At 38.3% G+C, this 24,580-nt stretch overlaps 1 protein-coding gene across 4 annotated transcripts in view; it reads right to left on the bottom strand.

Moving 5' to 3' along the window:
- Positions 1-24,501, bottom strand: part of RASA2 (RAS p21 protein activator 2) — a 55,163-nt gene extending 30,662 nt beyond the window's left edge. The window contains exons 1-5 of one of the 4 annotated variants that reach the window (XM_051625839.1): positions 24,343-24,501; positions 15,483-15,588; positions 10,941-11,044; positions 9,842-9,936; positions 4,341-4,417 (exon numbers count right to left, since the gene is read on the bottom strand). In XM_051625839.1, coding sequence (XP_051481799.1) covers positions 4,341-4,417; positions 9,842-9,936; positions 10,941-11,044; positions 15,483-15,571 — 365 coding nt within the window. In that variant the 5' untranslated portion in view covers positions 15,572-15,588; positions 24,343-24,501. Of the gene's footprint in view, positions 1-4,340; positions 4,418-9,841; positions 9,937-10,940; positions 11,045-15,482; positions 15,589-20,119; positions 20,203-21,683; positions 21,766-24,342 lie in introns of those variants that run through there. The other 3 variants (XM_051625836.1, XM_051625840.1, XM_051625838.1) reach the window with 3 other exon arrangements.
- Between the last annotated feature and the right edge of the window lie 79 nt (positions 24,502-24,580).

The following is a 24,580-nucleotide window of genomic DNA, read 5'->3' as shown; positions in this document are numbered from 1 at the left end:
CAAACTTGTTTTTAAAAATTCCCAGAAAGGAGAACTGCAAGAACGTATTTTTGAAATGTGCTACTATACATGCCATTGTGGCTTTGGAATTAAAAAAAAGAGCCCACAATGAGTCAGCAGTTTATCTCTTGCATTATCTTTTTCTCTCCTCATTCACACATTAGAAAAGGAAACAATTAGAATTGGAGACAAAAGTTTAATTCAGAAACAGTCTCTGGGTTTATCTGCATGAAAATTAACCGCAACTAATACAAAACTAATGTAAAATCAGGGCTTAGCCCACTCTAAGTGGTCTCTAAGATAGTCCTTCACCACAGGATGATTAACTTTATGCTTGTATTAAAAAAAAAAAGTAAGGGCTCTATTAATAAGAGATAAGCAATTCCAAGTCTTAGTTTTACTTTCTCCAAGAAAAAAAAAAAATTATCTCAATATGCTATTTTCAGATTGCTTATACAATCTTAAAGCCCTAGCTGGGTCCAGTAAGTCCCACCTTAAGGAAATATGCCACCATTTTTTCCTCTCCCCCCATCCCTGCCCAGCATCAAGTAAGATCAGGTCAGTCAGTTATGGTATATCATGTATATGACCAGTTTTTGCCAACTTGAGCAAAAGAACAGAGCTTCCATTTTTTAAGTGAAGCATTTTCCAGACTGTTGTGCGTTTGTGATATATTCATACTTAATCCTTCCCGAAGATTACTTCCCTTATATAAAATGTGGAAATAAAGCCCTAATAATGTTCTACATTAAAAACAAAACAAGAAGGAGGCAGACAGGAGGATAGGGGAGCAAAAGAAAAATGAGGAATTGCATTCCTGGTTTTGTTATACAACTGACCACCCCTTTGTTGTATGCAACCACACTTATCTTTCAAAAATCACGTTCTTTTCCCAACAAATTGGTTTTACTATACATAGTAGCATGAGAAATAAAGCCTTCCTCCCTCCCACATTAACTGTAAGAGGCTATCATCAGTAACAGCTCTCTAGTGTCCAAATCCTTAACTTCTAAAAACTACTTCCTACTGGAATTACCTTCAGTTTTTAAAATCAATTCTCATCATAATACCCATCTAGAAGACCAGTAAAAAACGCTTCTGCAGCCATATCTACAGAACCAAAATAATATCAATCATCTGCTAGTCAGGTCTAATCAGTTTGGTTTAGCCACAAACAAAAAGGTGATGAGGTACTCCAGGTAATACTCAGAATCACAGGCCTTGAATTACTTGCTATTGTATGTGTGCTTAACACAATCTTTAATCTTGTGTTGTGAAAGATATACCTACTATTTTTCATCTTTACAGAACTTCTGGACTCTCAGAGAATACATAGTAGAAATCCATTAGAAACTCACCTAGGAACAGAAGGTAGCACAAAAGCCTAGAATTGTATTATCCTATAAAATAGGTAAATAGGTTTAAAAGCTTCCCTGTCCTATTACATTGAGAGATCATTAATTTCAACATGAAGCAAAACATGGCTCTGAAAGGCAAGTACTATAGCCCTTATTTGAAGAATTATTTTTGCACATATTTTTTTTCTTAGGCCAATACTTTTTCAGCATTGGACAGATCAAGTGACAGGGACAGAAATACACATATATGCCCAGTCTTTTTATTTTTCTACCCAATCACAGATCTACTACTTCCTATCTTTCAGCTCTGTTAAAGCAGTTAATAATAAATGACTTCTCAGGCCCTTGCAAGTAACAAAATATAGCAATAAGTGCATCTCTGGCTAATTATCCTTGGGAATTTACAAAATAAGCAGACTTACAGAGTTGAAATTTTCTAGGAGAGAATCTCACATATATTTTCTGTAAGTTACTCATGCTTTAAGGCCAAAGGCGTCTCAAAAATGTCCTGACATCCGTTTCTGTAACACTACAATTCTTATTTCTCACACTGTCACATGTACATCCAAAAATAGATTTATGCACAATAAACTACTTATGAAGCCAATTATTTCAAGGCCATCGGCATCTGAGATAAAACAATATTAAAGACTTAGTTTAAGGAACTGTAGTACATTTCATAACCTCAGATTAAGACAAAAGTACTGATGTAATACTGCAGCGTTTAACGCACAATCCTCTCCCACGTCAGTGAGTGGGTGAGCACAGCAACCACGAGAAAACCCTGGCTTCCTCTTCATCATTTATCTCCCTCATAGAGATCCTAAGAGAAGGCACAGTGAGGAACCCACTTCCTACTCAAAATTGCAATCTGCAACAGTAACTTACTAAAGCAAGCTTTCTTCAACAGATGAAAAATCCAACATGATTAAAAAATAAGACTACAGGGCATAGGTATATAAAAAAGTAAATTTAAAAAATTAACATCTATCAGAAAGTTAAGCTGGAATAAAACAAAGTCATAAAGATCCAGCCTGCCTTTGGTAGTGAATAACCCACGGGGCTGTTCTAATTCTGCCTCGTGCTGCAAGTGGGATACAAAAATAAGAACAGCAGGGCTCCCAACGAGCCAAGTTGCCATCCACTACACAAGCAGAAACACATTCAGAATTATCTTTAAGTTACAAATATACATTGATATTACAGCAAGTTTCCATATCTTGCCAGAATTGTCAGCCTACAACAGCCATCAAAGCATTACCAGTTTCACTGGCTTAGTTCTATCGCAGAACTAAGTTCCCTTTCATATCAAGTAACAGAAAAGCAAATATTATTTTTCTAGGTCTTGCTCCAACTAAACTACTCATCTGGGTTTACACAGTTGATTAGGACAGAAATGTAATTCGAGCTACATACTGAAAACAACATTAGCAAAACTGACGGTGTAATGGTCTCCCCCTGTTCCCTGGAGTTGATCTGAACATGAAGGCACTGAGACAAATGGAAGATCACATAACATTTCGTCCCCTTGCAGTTTCATAATACATTCCGTTCCTTCACACTAAATTCTCAGAGAAGATTTACCAGAAACAAAAGACACCTCATTCTCTGAATAAATATAGGTTAATTAACAACGCTAGAAAGCAAAATTAAATAATCTTACTACCTTTTGAGCTTTTAATCTTAATTTTCCCTTAGACTTTATCACGCCCATCTGTATTTTTCTTCACATGGCCTATCTCACAACTTTCTAGAAGGCAAGTGCAGACAAGTCTGTCTTTCTGAAGCACTAAAAATAAAAAACTGCAGTTAAGACTGGCTTGTTCCCCTGAACCTTACTCATGCTGAGAACGTAAAGAAGAGTCACAAGAGAATACTGTCAGTCTCACTGAGTGTCTGCAAGTCATTGGTTTCCACTGATCTGGTCAATGAAAGTCTCCCAGAGGCAAGTAACATGGCTGTCAGACTTCTTCCAAAATAAAAGCTAGGATTAGTTTCTGGATAAACCAGTATCTTCTAGTATGCCCTCATCAGACAATTTTTTTTATGAGAGTGTGAGAATATTTTTTATCATGCTATTTGCATTAGCTTCTTATCAATTTCTAGCCTTAAATGTAATAATGAGTAAGAAGAAACAGAATGACCAGTACATGTTTCTTGGTCTGCTGTAACTATCTGTAAATTGTATTTAAAACTCCCAAAACCATCACATAGGATCAATAACCAACACAGGTCTAAGATGAAAAACACAGGAGTACAGACTGGTCAGTATCTTCCAACATGTCTCATATTGTGCTTTTTCTTTAATATTGGTAATTTATTTTTTTTTTAAATAACATATACCCAAAGTTTACTGTTACTATGAGGCTCTTAAGACGTTATAATGGCTTCCTATTTTGAAGTAAAAACTCCTTTAGTTGCTCCTAAGAAATTTCACTGAAACATGGCAACATCACACTGCTTCAGAACTGCAACCCCTGTACTTTGTTTTTCTATAAACATTCCTTATCATAGTTAACCATAAGCAAGTAATTCTGAAGTAAAACTAAAAGCAGATTTTCACATACCAAACCAAAACATTACTACTGGAAAAGTTTCACACTGCTTCCAACACAACCACCAGCAGATCAGTTCAGTAAACAAGTCCTGGCTGGCAGCTGCAGTGGACATTCCTAGCTTTCTCACCAGACCAAATTAAACTGGACTTACAAGACAGTGAACTAATGATACAAAATAGCCATTCTAACCCCTACTAAAAGAAGGCACTTCTGGAGCAACAGAGAGATAGGTAGTTGTAAAAAATCTTTGCAGGAGCTCCCTAAGCATCAGTTGTTCCCTCAGCAAGGTAGGCTCCAGGGAAAGTCAGATAAAAAGAAAAATGTTCCTGGTACCAGGATGTGCAGACATTCAGTATTAAGAGGGACAAATCACATCATGTTCTAGCAAACAACTAAATATTCAAGAAATAATGTATTTTCTTACTGTACTACTAGTTGCTGGCACACAGATCCATTATCTGTTATCAGTTCATTCAGTTTTAATTCAAGGTGAACTTTTCCCTGAAAAAACAAGAGAGAAACACAAATAGTTTTAAAAGCCTCTATTTTAAAAGTAGGAATTAGAACAACATAGTTTACAGTTAGAAGCTATTTAAGGTAATTCCAATATATCCCTTTCAAGCAATTATGGATTCTAAAGCATGTATCCTATGAGTATGATGAATGCATTTGAACTTGGAGACACAGTGATCATGTATTATCCTCAACTGTAGACAACACATGAATTCATCAAGCCTCCACAGATTTAACACACAAGAAATAATTTGCTTTTTTTGTCCTAAGCCCAGGATGAATGATTGAACAAACAAACAGCAAATCTACAAGCATTTCAGGAGAAAGCCCTAAAAATGACCTCAGACTTTAAAGGCAGTTAGGTGTATTTAGAAAAGTAGAATAGTACACAGTAGCTGTAAATACTAACTTTTCATATCCAGCTGTGATTTCCTGTCCATTCCAACAGACTGAAGATAATTTGGAAATTTATTACACATGCCAGTGCAGCTTTCAACTCTCTCATTAAGTCTGTTGATGTACTCATGGAACAGTAAACACCACCAAAGGAGAGGACAAGGTGGCATTAATTGCTTTCTTTTTCTGATATGACAGGATGTATTAAGAAAAAGAATCAATAAATGATGGCATAGCATGTACTAACTTAAAACTCAGCAAGAGCCAGTCTACTCTATCCTCTTCAGTAAAGGCTCAAAAAGCTCCAAACCAGGACATGTAACTTTCTTGGGATGACCAAAATTTGGTACTATAGCCTTGCTCCAAACATCTACTGCCCAAACAATTTCTTCCAGTGCCTGGCTATTCATGCTGGCTTTCACATCTATAATCAGACACTGACACAGTCATTCCATATTCTCCCTAGTACTCCTGGAATTTGTGTATTTGCTAAATAGATCATCAGATGACACTGCTCTGTCCACAATTACAAATCTTAGGGAAGGAATCTGGAAGGTAATTTCAAAGTGTGGAAAAGGAAGCAAGCTATAATTTCAACTATAGTTTTTCTATATAACACTAAAATAAAATAAAACCCTTAGGTGACCTTGCAAACATTTCTAAAGCATTATGTTTTAACATAAAACTGAAATGTTTTTATTGTAAACCCCCTGGGGGAAGGGCTGTGTTTCTCTCTCTGTACGTCACATGAGAGGAGAGGTGAAGTTTCTTTATAAGGAAGTTTTAAACGTAACTATTCCGGGATTCTTGCCAAGTGTTTTGCAAACTGTTACTACATGCATTGGAACACAGGTACATTAAGAAAATATTTGTCAAGCACAGAAACTCAATTACAAAAATAGATTTACAGGATAAAAGCAGGATACTGAGAAGCATGCCAACAGCCTTACAAGGAAATTTTTTTGAATGACAAATGAAAAGACAACATTAGCAATATTTATTATAATAGCTGACTTAACTAGTTTTAGTAGGCAGACTTTGTGTTTAGCCTAAACATCTTCCTTCTGCTTATTAAAAAAAAAAAAACAAACAACATAAAAAATCTCATGTTCTAAGCTGAGCACTAGGAGTAAAACAGAAAGTTTCTTGCTCCTGAGAACTATCTACAGATGTAGTTTGTTCAAAACTCAGCACCACAATGGCTACAGTAACATGGCTCTAAGTGAATTATTTGTTTGATGAGAGCTGCCTGACAGTTTCCTGAAGTTGCTGATCTGCAGATCTGTATCAGAATTTTGACATAATATGGAACTTGGTTTAAAAGTGGTTGTACAGATTGGTTTTCGATCAAAACAAAGATAAATCAGCCATTCTTATACAACAAATAAGCAGCACCTTTCACGAACACACAGATCTCAGGGTTGTTCAAAGACAGCTAGGTACCATTTAAACTTTAAAAATCCATTTTCAGATTTTCAAACGACCAATTTTCAGATACTGAGTGAAGATGGAAGGAGGATCAGAAGAAGATGAAGCTGTTATTATGTGGCCAAGATTCACATAGTAACAAAGAAGCCCAAACCAGGGTGTCCAAATCACCAACCTAAGCTTCAGAACTACAAGAACAATTTAGTTAAACAGTTTTGGTTTTAGAACTGCTATTACATTTTAACACTGCATTTTAAGAGGTTTTTCCTCCCCACAGTTTTGATATTTTGATTATTTCCACATTATGAAACATTAAAAGTATCCATAGTAAGTACTAGTTTTCTAGGGGTTTTTCAGCTCTTCAGTGGAAACTGGGGTAGCAATTGATTTTAAAGATTTATGCCAACAGGTGCTCACACACAGTGCCCACATTCCAGACGTAGTGCTACATTTATGTTCCAAGCGTACCACGAAATAACCTCTTATAAGTGTTAGTTTTCTTCATAAAACCTTCTCTCCTTTAAATTCAGAGGAGATGAATACTGTTTCATCCTAAGGCTAGTCTATGCTTGGGAAAGTTATTGAGGGTGGTTGTGGGGCTTAAACAGAGTTAGAAACTTATTTTTACAGGTTCTCCTCAACATTAGATACTCTATGTTGCAGTACTTCTCTTGAACTTCCTTCCACTTCCTGCAACTCAATTGAATGAACATCACAGCTGAGCTACTGAATTTGTAAGAATAAGAAAGATCATCTTTATGCCATATACACTATGTCAACATCTAAGTAGATGAAAAAAAAATCTATGCAAAAAAAACCCAACAAAAAACACTAAAATAACCTAGGTTATCCACTCAGAAGCATCTCTGGTAAACTGAAGTCCCTGTAGCATAGCGAAATTAAAAGTGGGACTCTAAATTACATCATATACCCACATTTAGTAAGGCTCGCAACTGCTAACTCCATGTGCTTGCTATAAAAACATCCCTACATACCAGATAAAGGTTCTATGAACTTTTGATGGCTTTTTCCAGCTTTCCCATTCTGAATTACAGCAAACACATACTACATTTCTGAAATGTGTATCTTGCTGTCTACTACACTGAGCTCCTAGCACCATGTAAAGACAGTTCCATAGAACTAGGAATAGCTGTTCAACTCAGATAACTGTGAGGTTTATTTTACTCAGACCTTTCTTCTTCTGTAGGACTACAGATCTGAGCCACTAAGAATCCAGAAGCTGGCTTTTTTCCCCAGTCTCCTCCTTTTCCAAATGTACACATTCTACATGAACACCAGGGGAATTTATTAGTATATTACTTCAAGAGCTATGAATTGCATAAACTTTAAGAAACAGTGAATGTTAAAGTTACCTTCAAAAACCTTAGAAGCACATGAAAGATTTTGACCATATCAATGTATTTTGCAAGTACAAATCAAACTTGTACAAAATGTTTCTTACTACGAACAACAAAGATCAAGTGCACATTTAACAACTGACCTAATTTCAAACCAACTAAATGAAGATCTAAGGACCAAAAAAAACAGAGCCAAGCAATTCTGAGAACACTTATTAGCATGCTGAGGCAATTGGCATTTTAGAAAACATGAAGATTTAAAAAAAAGCATTAACATTTGCACCAGCTGCTATTAAGTATGATCTGTTCCAGGCAACTTTTCAAATGCTTCTTTATTTGGTTAATATTCCACATTCATGTATATTTTTCAAGAAGAGTGGATGAAGGAATAAGTTTTAAGAAACAAGATGAATACCCATTCATAATGTTGTTACCAGCAGCAAACAAAAAAAAAACAGCTAAGATCAGAACACTGAACAGATGCTTTCTAAAAATGGAAGTAATTTTTACACCCTTTCAATGGCTGGGAAGAGACCATGCTCACCCCATACACACTTGAAAGGGAATAAATACCCTCACTTTTCTTTCACTAAAAACTTAAGAGTAACTCAAGCACAGTGCTTTTACTCTGCTGAACTTTCAATCAGCTCCACATTACCTGTATAAGTACAGAGCTGTGGAACCAGAATAGAAGATGACAGCTTCTGCATTAGGAAGGACCCTAGAGAAGTCCTATGTTTATTATGAGCAAGGTGGTTTTAGAAAATGACCAGCCTGTTAATTTCAGTTTTATTTTGTAGAAATCCACAATTTTTATTATTTCTAATCCCCGAAGAGACAAAATGTTACATCTAATACACTTCTAAGCCTTTTTAGAAACTGTCACAGTTGTCAACAAACTTCCAGTCTTACTTTCATTTGTCCTGCCAAGGCAAAGTTGACAATTTCCAGTACACACTGTAAGAACTGATGAACCGTAAAGAAAAAAATAAATTCAAGATATGCTTATTAGTAATGAAGATGTCAGCCAGTACCAAAGCACTTATGACTTGGTATGGATTTTGTACATTTACAAGCTGTATACCACAACATGCACCTCCACCACTAATATACATTATGTACAGGCTGCTCATTATACCAAAGTCGGTCTGTATGAGCCAATTATTAATTTTTCATTCAATACATTTTTATGATTTAGGAAAAACATAGCACACGTGACAACACTTCAGTCAAAGTAGAAACTGCACTTCAGTTTATATTTGGAAAGGACTTCTAGAATATTCAGAATGATCAGATGGAAGAATTGGAAGAATGATACAACTTGCACTGGGATGAGACAACCTATAGGTCCCTTCCAGCTGAACTATTCTAACAGATAGAAGAAAATTATATCCAGACCTTTTGAAAATCTCTCTTCATATAAAGAAGCCACATGCCCTCCTGCACACCCAACAACTGCATGCTAAATTTAAGGCTCATAGGTGACTACTCCTGGGAAATAATGCTACTGCTTTTTTTTTTTTTTACTATTCTGTGCACCTCTTTGTAAAGTTGACAGGATTGTTCCTATCCAGTGGGACTTCCAAGCTACTAGAAAAATAAAAAGTCCAGGACTTTTGCCCTCAGATAAATTTAAAAAAAAATAAAAAATATTACAAGTCTAGTAAACTGGTTATCACAGCAACAAGACAGATTCTCAAGAATACTAATTGGTTTTTCCCTCAAACCAAAAAAGACTTGCTACAGCTTCTAGAGTCATCTCATGTTTATGTACTACTTTTTCTGAACCACAGACCAAAATACAACTCTGAAGTGTAAGTTACTTCATAGTGAATGCAGAAAATATTTCAAAATAAGATAAATGAGCACAGTGCAAGTACCTCCAATTCTGAAGACTAACCATTTCAGGTAACACCAAAACTGATTTAAAAAAATCATTCACCTGTCTCAAGTACATATCTCCTCTTGCACCAAAAATTTTAGTCATCAAAATACTGTTAAGACATTTCCCAAATGGTTGCTTCTTGTGCCAGTTTTAAGTATCAAGGTACAATACAGCTGGTTTAATGTACAATAAGCATTACTCTAATTAAGCTGAAAGACACAATTTTCTCACAAGAATTAAGCAAATGCTTACCAGTATCTGCCACAGCTCAATATGAACTTCTACTCTTACATACACTTTGGTGTATTTAATTTCATAAATGTAAATGTACACATTAATAGTTACCTGAACCTCTGAATTAGAATCAATAGGTTGAAGCATAAACCAGTTTTCTTTTCCTGTGTAGTTGCATAAATCTTCTTTTTTGATTGACACCTTTCCTGAGGGAGGGGGACAAAGAGAGGTATGTATAAATAGTTTTCATCTGAATAAGACAATTATTTAAATAGATTTGAAGTTTGATTTTTGTTTAAACTCCTGATACTATATGAAAAGCTTATGGAAACAAGGAACATGAAGCATCAGTAATAAGAAAAATACTTGAATAAAGGCAAAGTAAGCTAACTAGAACATATTATCTTACATATCACTAATAACAAGACCAGGTAAAACAAGAAACATTTGTGGCACGAAATAACATAACAAAGATTTGAGAGAACAGTAACAGTGTTGAAGACTGTTTAAAATAGGAAACTGAAGGCAGACACCTTTTGCTCTTCTGACTGCTGTTTGGAAAGCTGTCGTTATACCAAATTATCTGGCATCCTGGTGCAAATTATTTCCTTCCCCAATTCAAGTAACATGAAGCCTACTTCCACAGCAGACTGTTGGAGGTTTACAGCAACTACACCCAAACAGCAGCTGCAACAGAGCCATTATATGCAGCAGAAAAAAAATAAACTCACCCCCTGTAATTTTTCACTTAAGCTACATAAAGAATTTTGCAACAACTTCTAAGTCACTAAGTTACAGGTTGCACGGACAGGGAAAAAAATTATCTACAAATAGTTTTAAGATTTATTCCACAACTACAATAATTGTGGAATTATTCCACAATTCATTCTTTAAAGACCTACAAGTAGTGACAATTATTCAAATATTCCTAAAAAACAGAAGTGGGTAAAAAACATACAGAATCAAAAAAAATTTATTGAGACGATAAGACTATAAAATGTCAGATTAGCCAAAAAATAAACATATTTTAATAGAATGAAGCAAGGAAACAAAATAATTTTTCAAACTTCACAGGAATATTTCATTTAAGTGCACTATACAGTGTGTTTTGAAAAATGCAACACTAATAATTATATCCTTAACACTACAGATGATGATACTCAAAATAACGAAACGTTATGCAAGATGAAGATGGCATCCCAGAACTTACCTATACGCAGGTCTTTTTGTAAAACACTTTTATCATAAATGTAGAAGGACAACCACTGGAACGTTCTTGGAATCTCAAAGTAAAACTCTTCTCCAAAATAAGGGCTAAAAAAAAAGACTGCAAGTTAAAATAGAAAAACACGTATGTACTTTATACAGAAGACAAACACTACAATGCTACTTTTTTACTGCAGTTACAGATTTTGGCCTTTAACTTGCTTATCAAAGCCATCCACAGCTATTTCATTACAAGAACATACAATATCGCTGCAAGCTAAAACTTTATGGGAATGCTTTAGACATGCTAAAAAGATAAAATAATAATCAGAGCATACAGATGAAAAGTGCTGTTTTCCCTGCAATTTCAAGTCTATTTTCTGTCTTTAAATTATTCTTGTTGGTTCTCTACACAACCCAACCAACTCCCTGAGACACAAGTTCTGTGTTTCTCTTTTTTCATTCTGTATGTGATTAAATGATATTAAAACACTATTTATTAACTGTTTCACTAGCTGGGTGTAGTTCTAACTGTTGTGTCAGATTTTATGTTCCAAGATTCAGACCTGTAAAAAGAAGCCATAAGCATCAGCAACTGTATCACAGAGCAGTGAAAAAGAGCAATGTTAATCTCAGATACACATGTTGTCCTGCATACTGAAACGGTCACCACATTTATCCACCTAACATAGTCCAATAAAATGTTTACAGTTCATCCTATTCAACTGTAATTTCCAGTTCTCTACATAAAATGACTCTGGGTTCCTCTATGTTACAGACATGTTTCACACAACACAGTATTTTCACTCCAGGAATTTATACTTCCATTAAACTTAGAGTACTGATTGGTGCAACTACAGCCAGCAGTCAGAATGTCTTATTTCAAGACTGAACAAAACCACAATATTATTTGTCACTGCAAGTTGTGAATTCTGAAAATCCAGTGCATCCACAAAAGAAAAACAACAACCTATTTCAGAACTACTGGATTCTTACAGACTTTGAATACTTTCCATTTCAATCTGTTAACATCACCAAGGAAAGGTGTGCAGCTTCATGAAACTATTTTTAGCTTCTGCTTTATTTCTACATGTAAGTATTCCAATGACAATTATACCAAACCCAGAAACAAAGTGGTTGGTGTGGGGTTTTTTTGTTTCCCAGTAAAGTACCTTTCTAACACTGTATTGTTACAATACTTCATTAAACTAATATAAATACATCTACATTTGGAATAGATTACAGAACAATTACAGAAAAAACACCAAATGCTTAAGGACTAATGGCTCATGAAATAAGTTAAACATAAGAGCTGATAAGTAACTTTAAAAAGTGGGAAAGAACACAGGTGAAAAATCTAATATTCCAAATTTCTAGAACTAATTTTTAGAAACAAGAGCTTTAACTGCAGGATTTAATTGTAAAGAATTTCACAAGTTAATATGTTCCCTTTGTTGAAACGCAGACCTTATACCACAGGCTTCAAAGTAGACAAATCAGTATCAGCCTTTGCACTACACCAATAATTAATTTAAGAATTCTCAGTTGAAAAATTTGCTTGTGGTTTTTCAGCTCTCCTGCCTGCCCCTCCCTCCACCCCTTTTTTTTTTTCTAATTTCAAAGCCACCAAATTCAGCTTCGATTTCAGGGGCTGGAGCTTCTCTGCTCAAGGTATAAATTAATCAGCATTACCTTCAGCCGCAGTGCAGCCCTCAGCAGCCTCCATTGCCTTATTACCTTTGCTGCTCATTTTAATTGTATTGACACAGTAACTTAAACAAAAAAAGATGAAACAAAGGCTTATTTTAAACTTAGGTCAATTCCATTATATGGCTCCTCTCATAGCTACACAAGCAGTTGCACCAGTACAAAGAAATACTACAGCAGAGAGTGAACAGTAGGTGAACTGGCACTGGATCAAGGGAAACTGCCACTAACGCTGCTTCGGTTGGACACCCTAAGAACATCAGACTACAACATACATCAACAACCACCTATCACTAAGTGTTAAGTCTCTGTTCTTGCTGGGTATATGTAACTCTACATCTAATTATAACCGTGGGACAAAGACTACCAGCAGAAACTTCAAAAAACCTATTTAGCAGCTATATCCTATGGCTAAGAGAGCCAACTTCACAACTACATTTCCTCTCCATTCTTGTGCAAAGAATGATCAGCCACTAAACCATTATTTTGGCCTCAACATTATATGAAGTCTCAGATTTGGCAAGAAAAAACAGGTCAATAGTATGTGCACAAATAGAAGGTAATGCATGGTTTTATTCATGCTGATACATTTTTCCTTACCTAGATTAACATCACTGCCTTATGAATCGGTTGTTGATTATTCTCTAGCAAAGTCTGAGGCACAGAGAGAAAATTTGTGGTGGGCAATTCGACATATAATTAAAAAAATTCTCAGGTGGATACCAAACTGTCTGAAGGGGTACAGTAGGCTATACCAATGAGGAATAATTAAAATGGAGAACTTACTCAACCTGTTCTTCAGGGATTCAGTCAGTTTAGTACTTTCATTTGTGACTTTGATGCAAGAACTTTAAAGACTGTGACGGATAAAAAAGTAGAACATAGTACTAATTCAAAGGAAGACCAGACTGTCATACAGGAAGAACTGGATTACAGTAATACAGGAGATTAAATGTGAGACGTTACTCTTTTCCTATTCTGTTCCTTGTCACAATAAACTGCCAGTTCTATGATGGAAATCCATCAATGCCCCTAAATCTGTTACTCGATAAAAGCTACAGTTACATCAACAAGAGAATATATTTTTGCTACAACCTTGCTTTCACATAAAGTTCAGTTTGCAAAAAAAAAAAATAAAAATTGCTGAATTGAGTTTAAATTAAAATATGCAACACACAAACCACAACCTCTCCCCTCCCCAATTCCTCATACTTGACCATAGATACTTGAGGAGGCTCATAGGTACTATTTGAACTTTCTAAGGAAAAAAACATTTGATCCTTCAGAACCTACAGAAATCCCACACCATGTCAGGAAATATTTGAGTTATTAGTCAAAATGCCATTCTTTCACTTCAGTATTAATTCATGCTTTTCTAATCTTGAAGTAATTGGATTCACATCTGCACTCTAACAAGAGTCCCAGTACTGGTGGAAGCCCAGACCTATTTGCACATTTTAAAAACACATTTCTTAATTAGTTTTCAAGTACTGTAGTCAAAGATCATTTTAATTCTAATGATAATTACTTCCACAGACATTTAACTAGAGGATATTCATAGAATATAATTTAGATTATAGCTAGTATAAATTTGCAACCCAGAATACAGTGACAAAAACAGACTGCGAATTACGTGTCTAAGAAAAAACAAGCAAATAATATAAAACAAAACAACTAAATTCAAAGTTGTATCTATGATTACAATTACACTGCACTACACCTTACTAAAAAGCACTTTATAGTTTTCACACTAATAAGAGATCAGAGCTTTCATCTTCCCTTCCAGTACCTCCAGGTTAGTACGGTATTCTAGCTTAATACTGTAATAAGCAACAAGGTGGTATAATTAAGTTTCTGGAGTAAGTGTCAGTCTTTGTAACTGCACACACACTAGTAATCAAGGGTAAGCATCCAACTCTGGTCACTGCTAATACAGGATGACCTAACTTTATTACATTTCATTAGTTTGTATGGAACCTTACCCATGCTGTGAATCTAACCATGCAGCCATAATTCAGAGGATGAAGGAGTTCCTTATGTAGCCACTGGAAATGTACCAGTTCTTAAACAGAATATATTAAAAATTGCTACATAAACACTAAATGTAACAAGTCTTGCTTCTAAACATAGCAGTAATTTCTAGAGTTTCTATTACTAACATGTCAAAAATCAGAGACCTCAACCTTTTTTTTAAAAAGATATGCTGGGTTCCCTTTAACCCACCAAACTACTGTCTATTTGGAGGGGCAATTTTAAGTTTCTGCTTTATCAATTCAGTCTCTTTAACATTCCTTTCTGAAGGATTACTCAGTTAAGTTTGTTTTGGTAGTCAACCTCAACTGTAGCCAGTTAAATTCTGCAAACTTTCTGGATCTGGATCTGACCCACAGTACACAGAACTCTTAAACATGGAAAAGTTCTGGCTCCTTCATTCTAGAAGCAGGTTTTACAAGACAGATACTAAGAAAATAATATCACCAACACAAACCAATTGCATGTTGGAAGACAGGAATTACATGGAGAGCAAGTATCAAGCACATTTCTTGCTCTTGAAAACAATCTGGAAGAAAAAGCAGCTTATGCTGCCCAATAGAACAGAATCAAGTAACAGTGCAATACGTTTCCGCATGCTTCATTTTAAAAAGCAATGTCCTTAGAAGCCTCAATTTTCTTTTCTTTCAACTACTCTCACAATGTATACATTGCTGTAGCATTTCTGAGTAGTTGCCACAAGTCAGCTCTCATTTTAAAGAGCAAAGAGCATACACAGTGATAGGTATCTTGCTTTCATCCTGAACTGAGGCAGTCTACCTTATTTCAATTTAAAAATCAAGCTTACCTTAAAGATTTTTCAACTACCTGTGTACGAAAAACTTCTTCTTGGTCCAAGTTTATGGTACAGAAAAAGTCTCTCATTTTGTTGGGCATTAAGTGTTTGGCATCATCTGTAAATAAAAAAATTACTGTAAATATTGAGGGGAAAAAACCCACAAAATAGTAGACGTACAAATTTTGCAGCTGTCATGTGTCCAAAATTTACTTTCCATTCAGTGAGCATACATTTCCATATTAATTTTCAACACATAAGATCCAATAGTGTACAGAAATTGCTACATCCAGCTTCACGTGGAATGAGTGCCAACAGGAAGAGGACAGCAGACTGACTCACAAACACCACCACTTCCTGCAGCACCTGCACTTTCCCTTGAGAGGTCTCGTCTTGGGCTTGACCCTGTGTCGCTTGCTAAATCCAAGAAGACTGCAGCCTGAGGTGATACTGCATTAGGTCATAAGACCAAGACATGATCTGGCTGAGCTATCATTCACTTGGTATTTTCTCTGCAAATATTTTGGCTGAAGGAAGCTGATTAATGAGAACATACCCATAAAATCTATTTCATTTTCCACAATGAACAGCTAAGTTGACTGATGTATTTCCAAAAGTTCACCAACGAGTATTTTTTCCTAACTGCCTAATCTAGTAGAAGGGGGGGAAAAAAATCACCCACTGATTAATGCAACATGGATAAATACAAGTAGAAAAGTTTCTACTGAAACAGGATGTTAACACAGGAACACAACAATTTGGTGGGTACTGAGTCTAGGCCACTGCAATAACAGACAACACTTCTCAAAAACAGTTACTTAGAAGTAATTGCAGCTAAATCCAACCAGCTTCCAATGTTCCCTTTGGAAAGGCCCTCCAAAACCTGAATGTTGATATACATTTATTTACAGCAACATTGTCCTTTACCTTAAACAGTTATTCCCTCCTACCCCCATGTCTCCTTCCCCTCTGAATCTCTTTGAAGATAGTAAACAAACCCCTTTCAGCTTTTATTCTGTTAAAAGACAGACACTCTCCTCTGGTAGTCTCTAGTGAGAAGCTCCTAATAAGTGAGCAGATACTCTGCCTCTGTTCCACTTTAATTCTTAGACATGGGCAACCAGAACTGCACTCTGCATTTAGGACTTAACCAGGACCATTTACAGTAGTGTTCATCCTTACCTGCTACTGGAAATGCCTCTCCCAGTGAAATGTGGAATCAACATTATCTAAACTTATATAAGGTATTAAAAAGTAATAGGATGAAAACTACATTAAAGTAGCTTGAATTACTTATCAAGTCTCAATAACACACCACCTCCACTTTCATAGACCACACCTTGAAACTAGATTTGAAGTGTCATACATATGTTATTTTTTAAAAAACTGCAGATCCGAAGGACAGTGCAGTAAGCTCTACTGTCTATGCTGTTAATCTGTAAAATCAGAATTTTCTTTTTTCTCCCCCCACCCCCTGTGCCTTTGTTTTTGTTAAATGCATTAATACAGGAACAGAGACTGAACTTCATGCTGTTTTCCAAGTTAGGGATATGTACTCTGATGGAAAGCACAAACAGACACTTAACTACCACAGCTAAAACTTGTTCTCTCAGAAGAATCTACAGCTTTTTATCACCTTGGTTGTGGGAGAGGAGGAAGTGTCCATATTATTTTTAAACATCACACGATGTTGACAGATTTAGAGACATGAGCAGAACCAGTTTCTAATGCTATTAGACTGCAAAAAGAGACATCAGTTTAAGTAATATACTGCAGAAGAACCAAGAAAAGCATCAATGACTGAACATTGCCTTAAAAAAACCCACCATTTTAATAAAACATATGAAAGAAAATACAAATAATAATGAGGCTAGTGATACCCAGAGTATCTGATGCTTTAGCTTGTAACTAGCATGAACTTTGTGTGTCAGTTCTTCCTGACAAAAATATAATAATCTTTTTTCACAGAATTGTCAGAGTTGGAAGGGACCACTAGAGATCATCTAGTCTTAGTACTCTGTAGCTTCACCATTCTATTTTTACATAAAATATTTACAATGCAACATTACTTAATCAGCACTGCAAAGACAGTGTGCAGTGGACTTTGAAAGAAAATTACAATTCTTATACATTCATCTTTTCTTAAAAGAGTACAAATTAAATATTTCCATATAATTTACCATTTTTATGCCTTCTATACTGCAGTCTTGCAATATTAAAAGAAACTTTGTAACCAAGAAAACAAATAGACGTTTATATTTATCAAAGAGATCAAATCATTTATTTTGCAGTCCAAGTGTTAAGTTTTAAGGCACAGAAAAATGTATTGGTGTTTTTGGGACGTAGGGGGCATGATTCTCAGTTCTGAATTAAAAATAACCTCAGAGCACTTGTCAGGTGAGGTACAGTGCACGAGATTTCACATCTTTCCAAACACCTCTTGAAATCTGTGACTGTGGGAAGGAGACTTTTCAGCCATATAGTGGTCCAACTCTTCCAAGCTAATTTTTTTTAAAAAAGGAAAAAAGCATACAAGCTTCTGATTACACTGCCAAATCTTACTTTTTCCTCAAAAACCTAAGGCTTCAATGGTTGCATAAAGTATGAACACCACCAGATACCTGCTTGAATGTTCTGATTTTCAGTGCATTCATCAAGTATGCAATTCTGAATTCTGAAAACTGCACACATTTCACTGTCCAAAGGATGCAAAAGAAAAAAGGTAAGATGAGAGAGAAGTATATTGAGGAAATGTATACCAGCTATTTTCCAATAGTTTGTTTAGCAAGTGCAGGTAGTGTGAATGGTTAGTCAGAAACACCAAATTAAGTTGTTTTGGGGAGAAGACAGAAATTAAACCAATTTTAAATCTAACTGTGAAACCGTGACTTTTTTTACTAACTTTCCTTCTTGCCACTCAGCTACTTCATGCTACATTTAGTAGCCTAATTCTATACAGAAACGATGAAATGTATCACCAAAATAATAAACACCAATATTTTTATTTTGAAAAGACAGAAGCTCAAAATTGCTACTAGTTACCTGACTTTTTTATTAACTTTCTTTCTTGCCACTCAGCTACTTTGGGAGAACAGCAAAAAATAACAGTAGTAATTAAAAAAAAAAGTCACATTTCGGCCAACTATCCATACTGGCCTGGATTTTAAAATATTAAGAAAGTATTGTTTAGTTTCCCTACACAAATACCTAGTAAAACCTTGCTATAAAATATTAGATCAAACCTAAGCAAAAGGTAAAAGCTGTGATGCTAATAAAAAGTCAAGTGTTAGAGCAACAGGATTCAGGTGTACAACATTTAATAAATTCAAACTCCCCCCTAATTTTAATGCTATGAGTTAGTAATAACAGTAATGGAGCATCCTACCAAATTCAAACAGTTCTCTCAAATTTCCTTGTCCTAAGAATAATTTGTTAAACGTAGACACTACATAAAAACAAAGTTAAAGCTTGTTCACTGTTAACAGTGCATCAGAAACTAGGCAAAAGAAGGTGGGATAGATAAATGCTATTCACAATATCCTTTACCAAGTCAAGGTGTACAAATAGTGTATATTCTCTGACAGAGACCCAGAATATACAAATTCAGAAGACATGTATGCACACAAACTCCACAGAATCCACTTCACAGAACAGCATAATCCAGGATAAATACACTGTGTTTACATCTAGGATCTAAGAAGTCTGAAAAAGAATGTGTCCTGAATGTTGTCAAATGAGCTCTGGGAGATGACAATTAGAGACATTTCCTTGGTGCTTCACTAAAACAGGTTTCAATAAACATCTAAAAAAAATCAAAGCCACTAAAATCACCTAAAAACATACTCCTGTCTGTCATAACATGAGAACACAAGCTCGTTACACAACTTTTAACACCACACTACAAGATATGCCTAAAAATATATTACATTGATATACCTTTGTAAAGCACTTTTGTCCCTACTATGACACACAAAACGAGAGTACCAGGGACTACAAATGTGTTCCTATTCCATTTTTTCACTGCTGTGTGCATAATAGCTACTTAAGTCACCTTTAAGTATATACTTCAACTCTAGATCTGTTGTTATACAAATCGTCACATCTCTAACTTTAGCTGTTACTGTAAAACACCGTCAGTGCAGATGGTGTTTTCTATACATGCAGAGTTACACAGAACTGACATTACATCTTTAAAACTAAAACACACTCTCCATGCAACACATAGAAACTGAATCAGTGTCATGTCTATCAATAATTTAAACACCAAAAAAGCTTGGGCACCAAAGTGTACTCTACTTCTAAAACACGTTTCAAGGAATTACTGCAGACCATGAACACAAACTTCCCAAAGCGAGATTTACTAATGCTAATCCCTCCAGATCAAGGGGGATTACATTATAACATTTGTTTATTATTGTTCATTCAGAGGATTTCCCCCTAAAAAATACATTATTACAATACTACCAAGAAGTTACAATAAAACAGTGAGTGCTGTGCAAAAAAGCCAAAAGAGCACCCAGGGATTAGAGGAGCTTGCAAGCTTCCACAACATACTTAATGCATATGGGTTTTTTTAAAACAGTATTTTTGCTTTGTTAGAAGAAACAAGTAGGTTGATAAAGTTATTTTCACACTGTTTCAAGACACACCTTTTATTGCAGCTATTACTTCCACTCATTTTCCAAATGGGCTCCTACAGTCCTTACATGTTCATCTTTGCCAACCAACTTTTTACGTATTCCCTAGGAAGCAGGTCACAGTCCTCAGTTTACCATTAGTTTGCCAGGTAATTAAACATTCAAAATTATTATACAACTGCAGGCTGAATCCAGAACACATAAATAAAGCTAGTTTCAACATAAGTCTTTAGACATTTTGGTTTTTGCCTTTTAATGCTCAAGGGAAAATTTTTATCAGGTTCAAGTATTGCAAAATGTTGACAAAAACCTTATGCTAAAAAAGTTAAGGAGCAGAGTGGCATCAATAAGTAAAATCAGCTTCACTAATTAATGCCTTAGCCCCCAAACTAACAGTATTCTGTTAGTTTGAGCAAGCTGACATGTATTATTTCTGTGGTAACAAAGGATGTCAGGGAGTGTGTTCAGCCTTGCTTACTCAACAGGCAGTGGCTGGCCATGGCTAACAGACTGGAGCAAGCCCACCTCAGCTACACTTCGGGCAGTCTCCTGTTTTCATGACCTATTTACTAAAGATTTATTCAACTCTGTATCGCATGAGGATATTCAAGTCAACACGACTCCATCCCTCCACCAAACCTAATCCTTCACAAGATTCCCACAACCGCTTCTCAATCCCAGCAACGTGCCCAATTCAACTTGTTTCGCTTCATTCTCAAAAAAGTCGATCGACTCCGTGAGAAAGGAAATCGCTGGGCTGCATCTGAAAGGCATGAATGTACTCTGATACCCCTCCAGGAAGCCGCGGTACATCCTGTTTCTCCTCCTCGCTTTGAAGTCCTCCCGAGCCGCACCACACTCTATCTGCTTTCCCTCCCCAGCCCCTCCTCCCCGGCCCATCCTTTGGTTTCCCACGTTACTGAACGTGTAGGTATTTTTAGTCAGCACTTCCTAACCACCAAAATAAAGTCACCAGCCTCTCTTTCTGCCTCCCTCTCGCTCGCACACACGCTACACAAAGAAACAGAAGCATTAATGACCGTTTCCAGAACAGCCCTCCACCACTAACTTCCTGCACATCAATAATTTCGCAATTTCTGCTTGACAAACAGACTCCCATCCCCGAGCTCCGGACGGGAGGGGACGTCTCTGCTCGTCCGCCCACTCGAAGAGCCCCTCGGAGCAACGGAGGCTTCCCGGCCACTCCAGGGCCCCAGGGCCCCGCCGCATCCCTCCCTCCCTGCCCCGGCCCTGCCTCCCTCGGGCCGCGCAGACCCCGGCCCAGCCCCGCCCGCCCCCGCCAGCACGTGCCGGCCGCGCCCGCCACAAAGCCCCTTCCCGCCGAGCGCGGCCCGGGCCCCGCGCCCGCTCCGCACGGCCTCAAGGGCCGCTGTGCGAGCGCCCGCCCGCCCGCCCGCCGCGGGGAAGGGGAGGGAGCGGCGGCAGCCCCGGGCGCCCCGGAACCAAGGAAGCAGCGGGCACCTGAACGCGGCGACCCCGGCGCTCGCCCAGCCCAGCCCGGCCCGGCCCGGCCCCACCGCAGCCCGCCCCGAAGCGGCCGCAGCGCCGCACTTACAAATCTTCCCCCGCAGGTTCTGCAGCACCCGCACCTCGTCGCTGCCGTCCCCGGCCGCCATCGCGCCAGCGCCGCCTGCGCAGTGCAGGGCAGGGCAGAGCAGGGGAGGCAGGAGCGGCAGGGGAGGCCCCGCCGGCCCGGCCCGCCCCTCAGGCCGCGCCCTCAGCCGGGGGCACCGACCGGAGCCAGGCGCGGGCGGCCGCGCATGCGCGCTGCCCCCCCTCCCGACAGCCCCTTGCGCGGCGGTTCCGCTCTCGCTGCGGGCGGGCCCGGGGCCCAGGCCCGGCGGCTCCCCCGGCTCCCCCGGCTCCCCCCGCGGCGCCGGCTGCTCCCGCACCTCGCCCGGACTCTGCCTTCCCTTGCGCGGCTCTGGCGGGGCCGGGCAGCGCCAGGTGCGAGGCATCTTAACGACCTGTATTTACATTCATATTCATCGCATTACGCGGCTGAAGCGAGCGGGGGAGCCGCTTGTTCTGATTTCTGGAGCGCTGAGTGCCGGTCTCCGTGAGAAGCACGCGTTGGCTTTCGCAGAATTGTCCCTGCTGTCGCGCGTGCACGTGTGCCAGCTCCACCGCGTCAGAAATGCCATAAAACAAGCCGGGAATGGCTCCACCGGCAGTGCTGCCGAGGGCAGCGGCGGGGGGAGGGCAGCAGCCCACGCGTCCATCGCCAGAGGCCTCAGGCACCCGGGGGGGCTGGCAGGCTGCCGGTGACCTGCCCCAGCCGCCTTCATCGAGGGCCTTTGCGTTCCATTTTATACCGACATTTCCTGAAGATACAGATCCTAATGTGAAGCTGGGGTCTTGCTTCTGTCTGGAATTCACCCCAGCCCTACATGGGTGGTCGGTATCTGTCCTAGGTCTGGGAACAGCCACCAGTGGCGTGTCCTGTTTGGTGGCACATGGTGCACACTGGGGGTACATCTCCAGGCTCTGCAGGCAGTCTGGTGAAAGCCTTTAGTGACTGATGGTATCCCAAACCAGAGGTAGTTCAGTGGGCTAAAGCTGTTTCAGAAAGCACTAGGAGGGTTCTTCACTTGACATCTAGAAAGACCTCCTCAGTCTGTCCTTCCAGGAAAGCAAAGGGAAGTTTAGGAAGTTCCAGGCCAGCATTTGTCTTTAATTCTCCTATGCCACAGTGCTCTCATCATTTTCTACTGCACAAATCTTGCCCTTATGATGTGGCATCAAAACATATAACCTGACAGGCACTGCTGTGCCTCATTCCTTGATGGATTTTCCTGCATCCAACTCCTCCCCTGTTGCTCCTTCTGCAGCAGTGAGCTTCCCTCCTCCCCCCACACTGCACACCGTGGCTGGGGAGCACAGGTATGCGTTTAAATGTGGCAGACAGGGTTGGTGGGGAATAAACCGCTTCACAGCGTTAGCGGGGGAATTTGTATGCATGCAAACCCCAAATCTGCACAAAGATACAAGTTTGCATAATCTGAATTTTAACCTGTTAGAAATGAGCAGTTCTTCTCCAGCACAAACTGAAGATTGGATTATCTACCGTCAGCTGTCTAGCTTGGCTGCTCTGTCTGACTGGGGGCTGCTGAGCTGAGCCCATCCCACAGAGTCACAGCTTTGATCCAGGAAATGTAGCAGGGCAACACTGAAAATTAAGATGTGCTTGAACTGTTGGCTGCAACATTTTAGAAGTTAAGATGATGTGATTCTAGTTCTCCCACACTCTGAACAGTTACAACAGTTTGAGTTTACTGTTTACTTGGCATCAGTTTCCTTCAAAGCACAGACCTTTAATTGTCTTAATTCCTGAGACCCTATTTTAAAAGTGCCTCAATTTAATCTAACACACTATATTCAGAATGCTGTTTCACTTGTGTAACAATCATTTTTGGCCTCTCAAAGTTAACATTTACAGGTTAACAGACAGGTAGGTCTGTTCAGCTAAGGACATAGTTAAGACAAATACTGGTGTGCTAAATTGCACACCCCTAAGTTAGAGGAAAGGTTTCTTCATAGAAAAATGAGGATGCTCTTGTGAGACAATCTTTTACTTCAGCCAAGTTGTTGAATTGTCAGTGGTAAGTACTATAGTAAGGAAGTTTAGAACAAATAAAAGTGATAATGATACTTATTTCTGCCTTTAGTTTAGCTGTGCCATGTTATCTCATTTCATGGAAGACAGCAATATCATTTAGTATATTTGTTCTAGTATCATACGTGAGGATTGACTAACACTTTGTTTAGATGCACAAACTTCGGGATGATCCACTTGCCTTTTTAATTAGCATTTGAAATAGAGAAAAATACATTTGTTTTATGTAGCAAACTTCTAATTTTTTTTCTTTAGTTGTATATCTCCCCTGAGGACCACCCCAAAATAATCTGCATAATTTAGCTTAAATTCAATTTTTAAGGCAAGTTACAGACTAGTGACACCTAGCTGAAGGGGGAAGTATTTTGAATATGTGTAATCGTATGTATTTTTATGTATCCTCATGTTTCTTTATGGAATTAGGTATTTGCATTCTGAACTATGTTTTTTGACAGTAGTCCCAAAAGATCTGAAGTACAGCGTGTAAAATATACAATCTATACTGCAAGGTCACTATCAGAATTGAAAAGAACTTTTAAAGCTTCAGGTCCTCATGAGAACACGTTCAGGATGTTGCAAAATATTAACTGCAGTTCACCTGTCTTCCACAGCCTCTCAGACAGAGAGCAGGTAGATTCTGTTCACCTCAGCGCTGCGTTCACCCTTAATGGTGCAATGCCACGAGATGTCATCACTCCCCTTCCATTCACTCTTCCGACCTTAACCAAGGGAACGTTTGGTAACCACGTTGCTTAATCTTCTGACAAAGTAACTATTAGAAGGTCCACACCTCTGGACATTACCTAACTTAAAAAATGGAGAGACTTAGAGAAAAA

Source organism: Apus apus, chromosome 8 (genome assembly GCF_020740795.1).
Source record: "Apus apus isolate bApuApu2 chromosome 8, bApuApu2.pri.cur, whole genome shotgun sequence".
Lineage (NCBI taxonomy): Eukaryota > Metazoa > Chordata > Aves > Apodiformes > Apodidae > Apus > Apus apus.
Note: the sequence above shows the minus strand (reverse complement) of the source record. Positions and strands in the feature narration are given on the sequence as shown.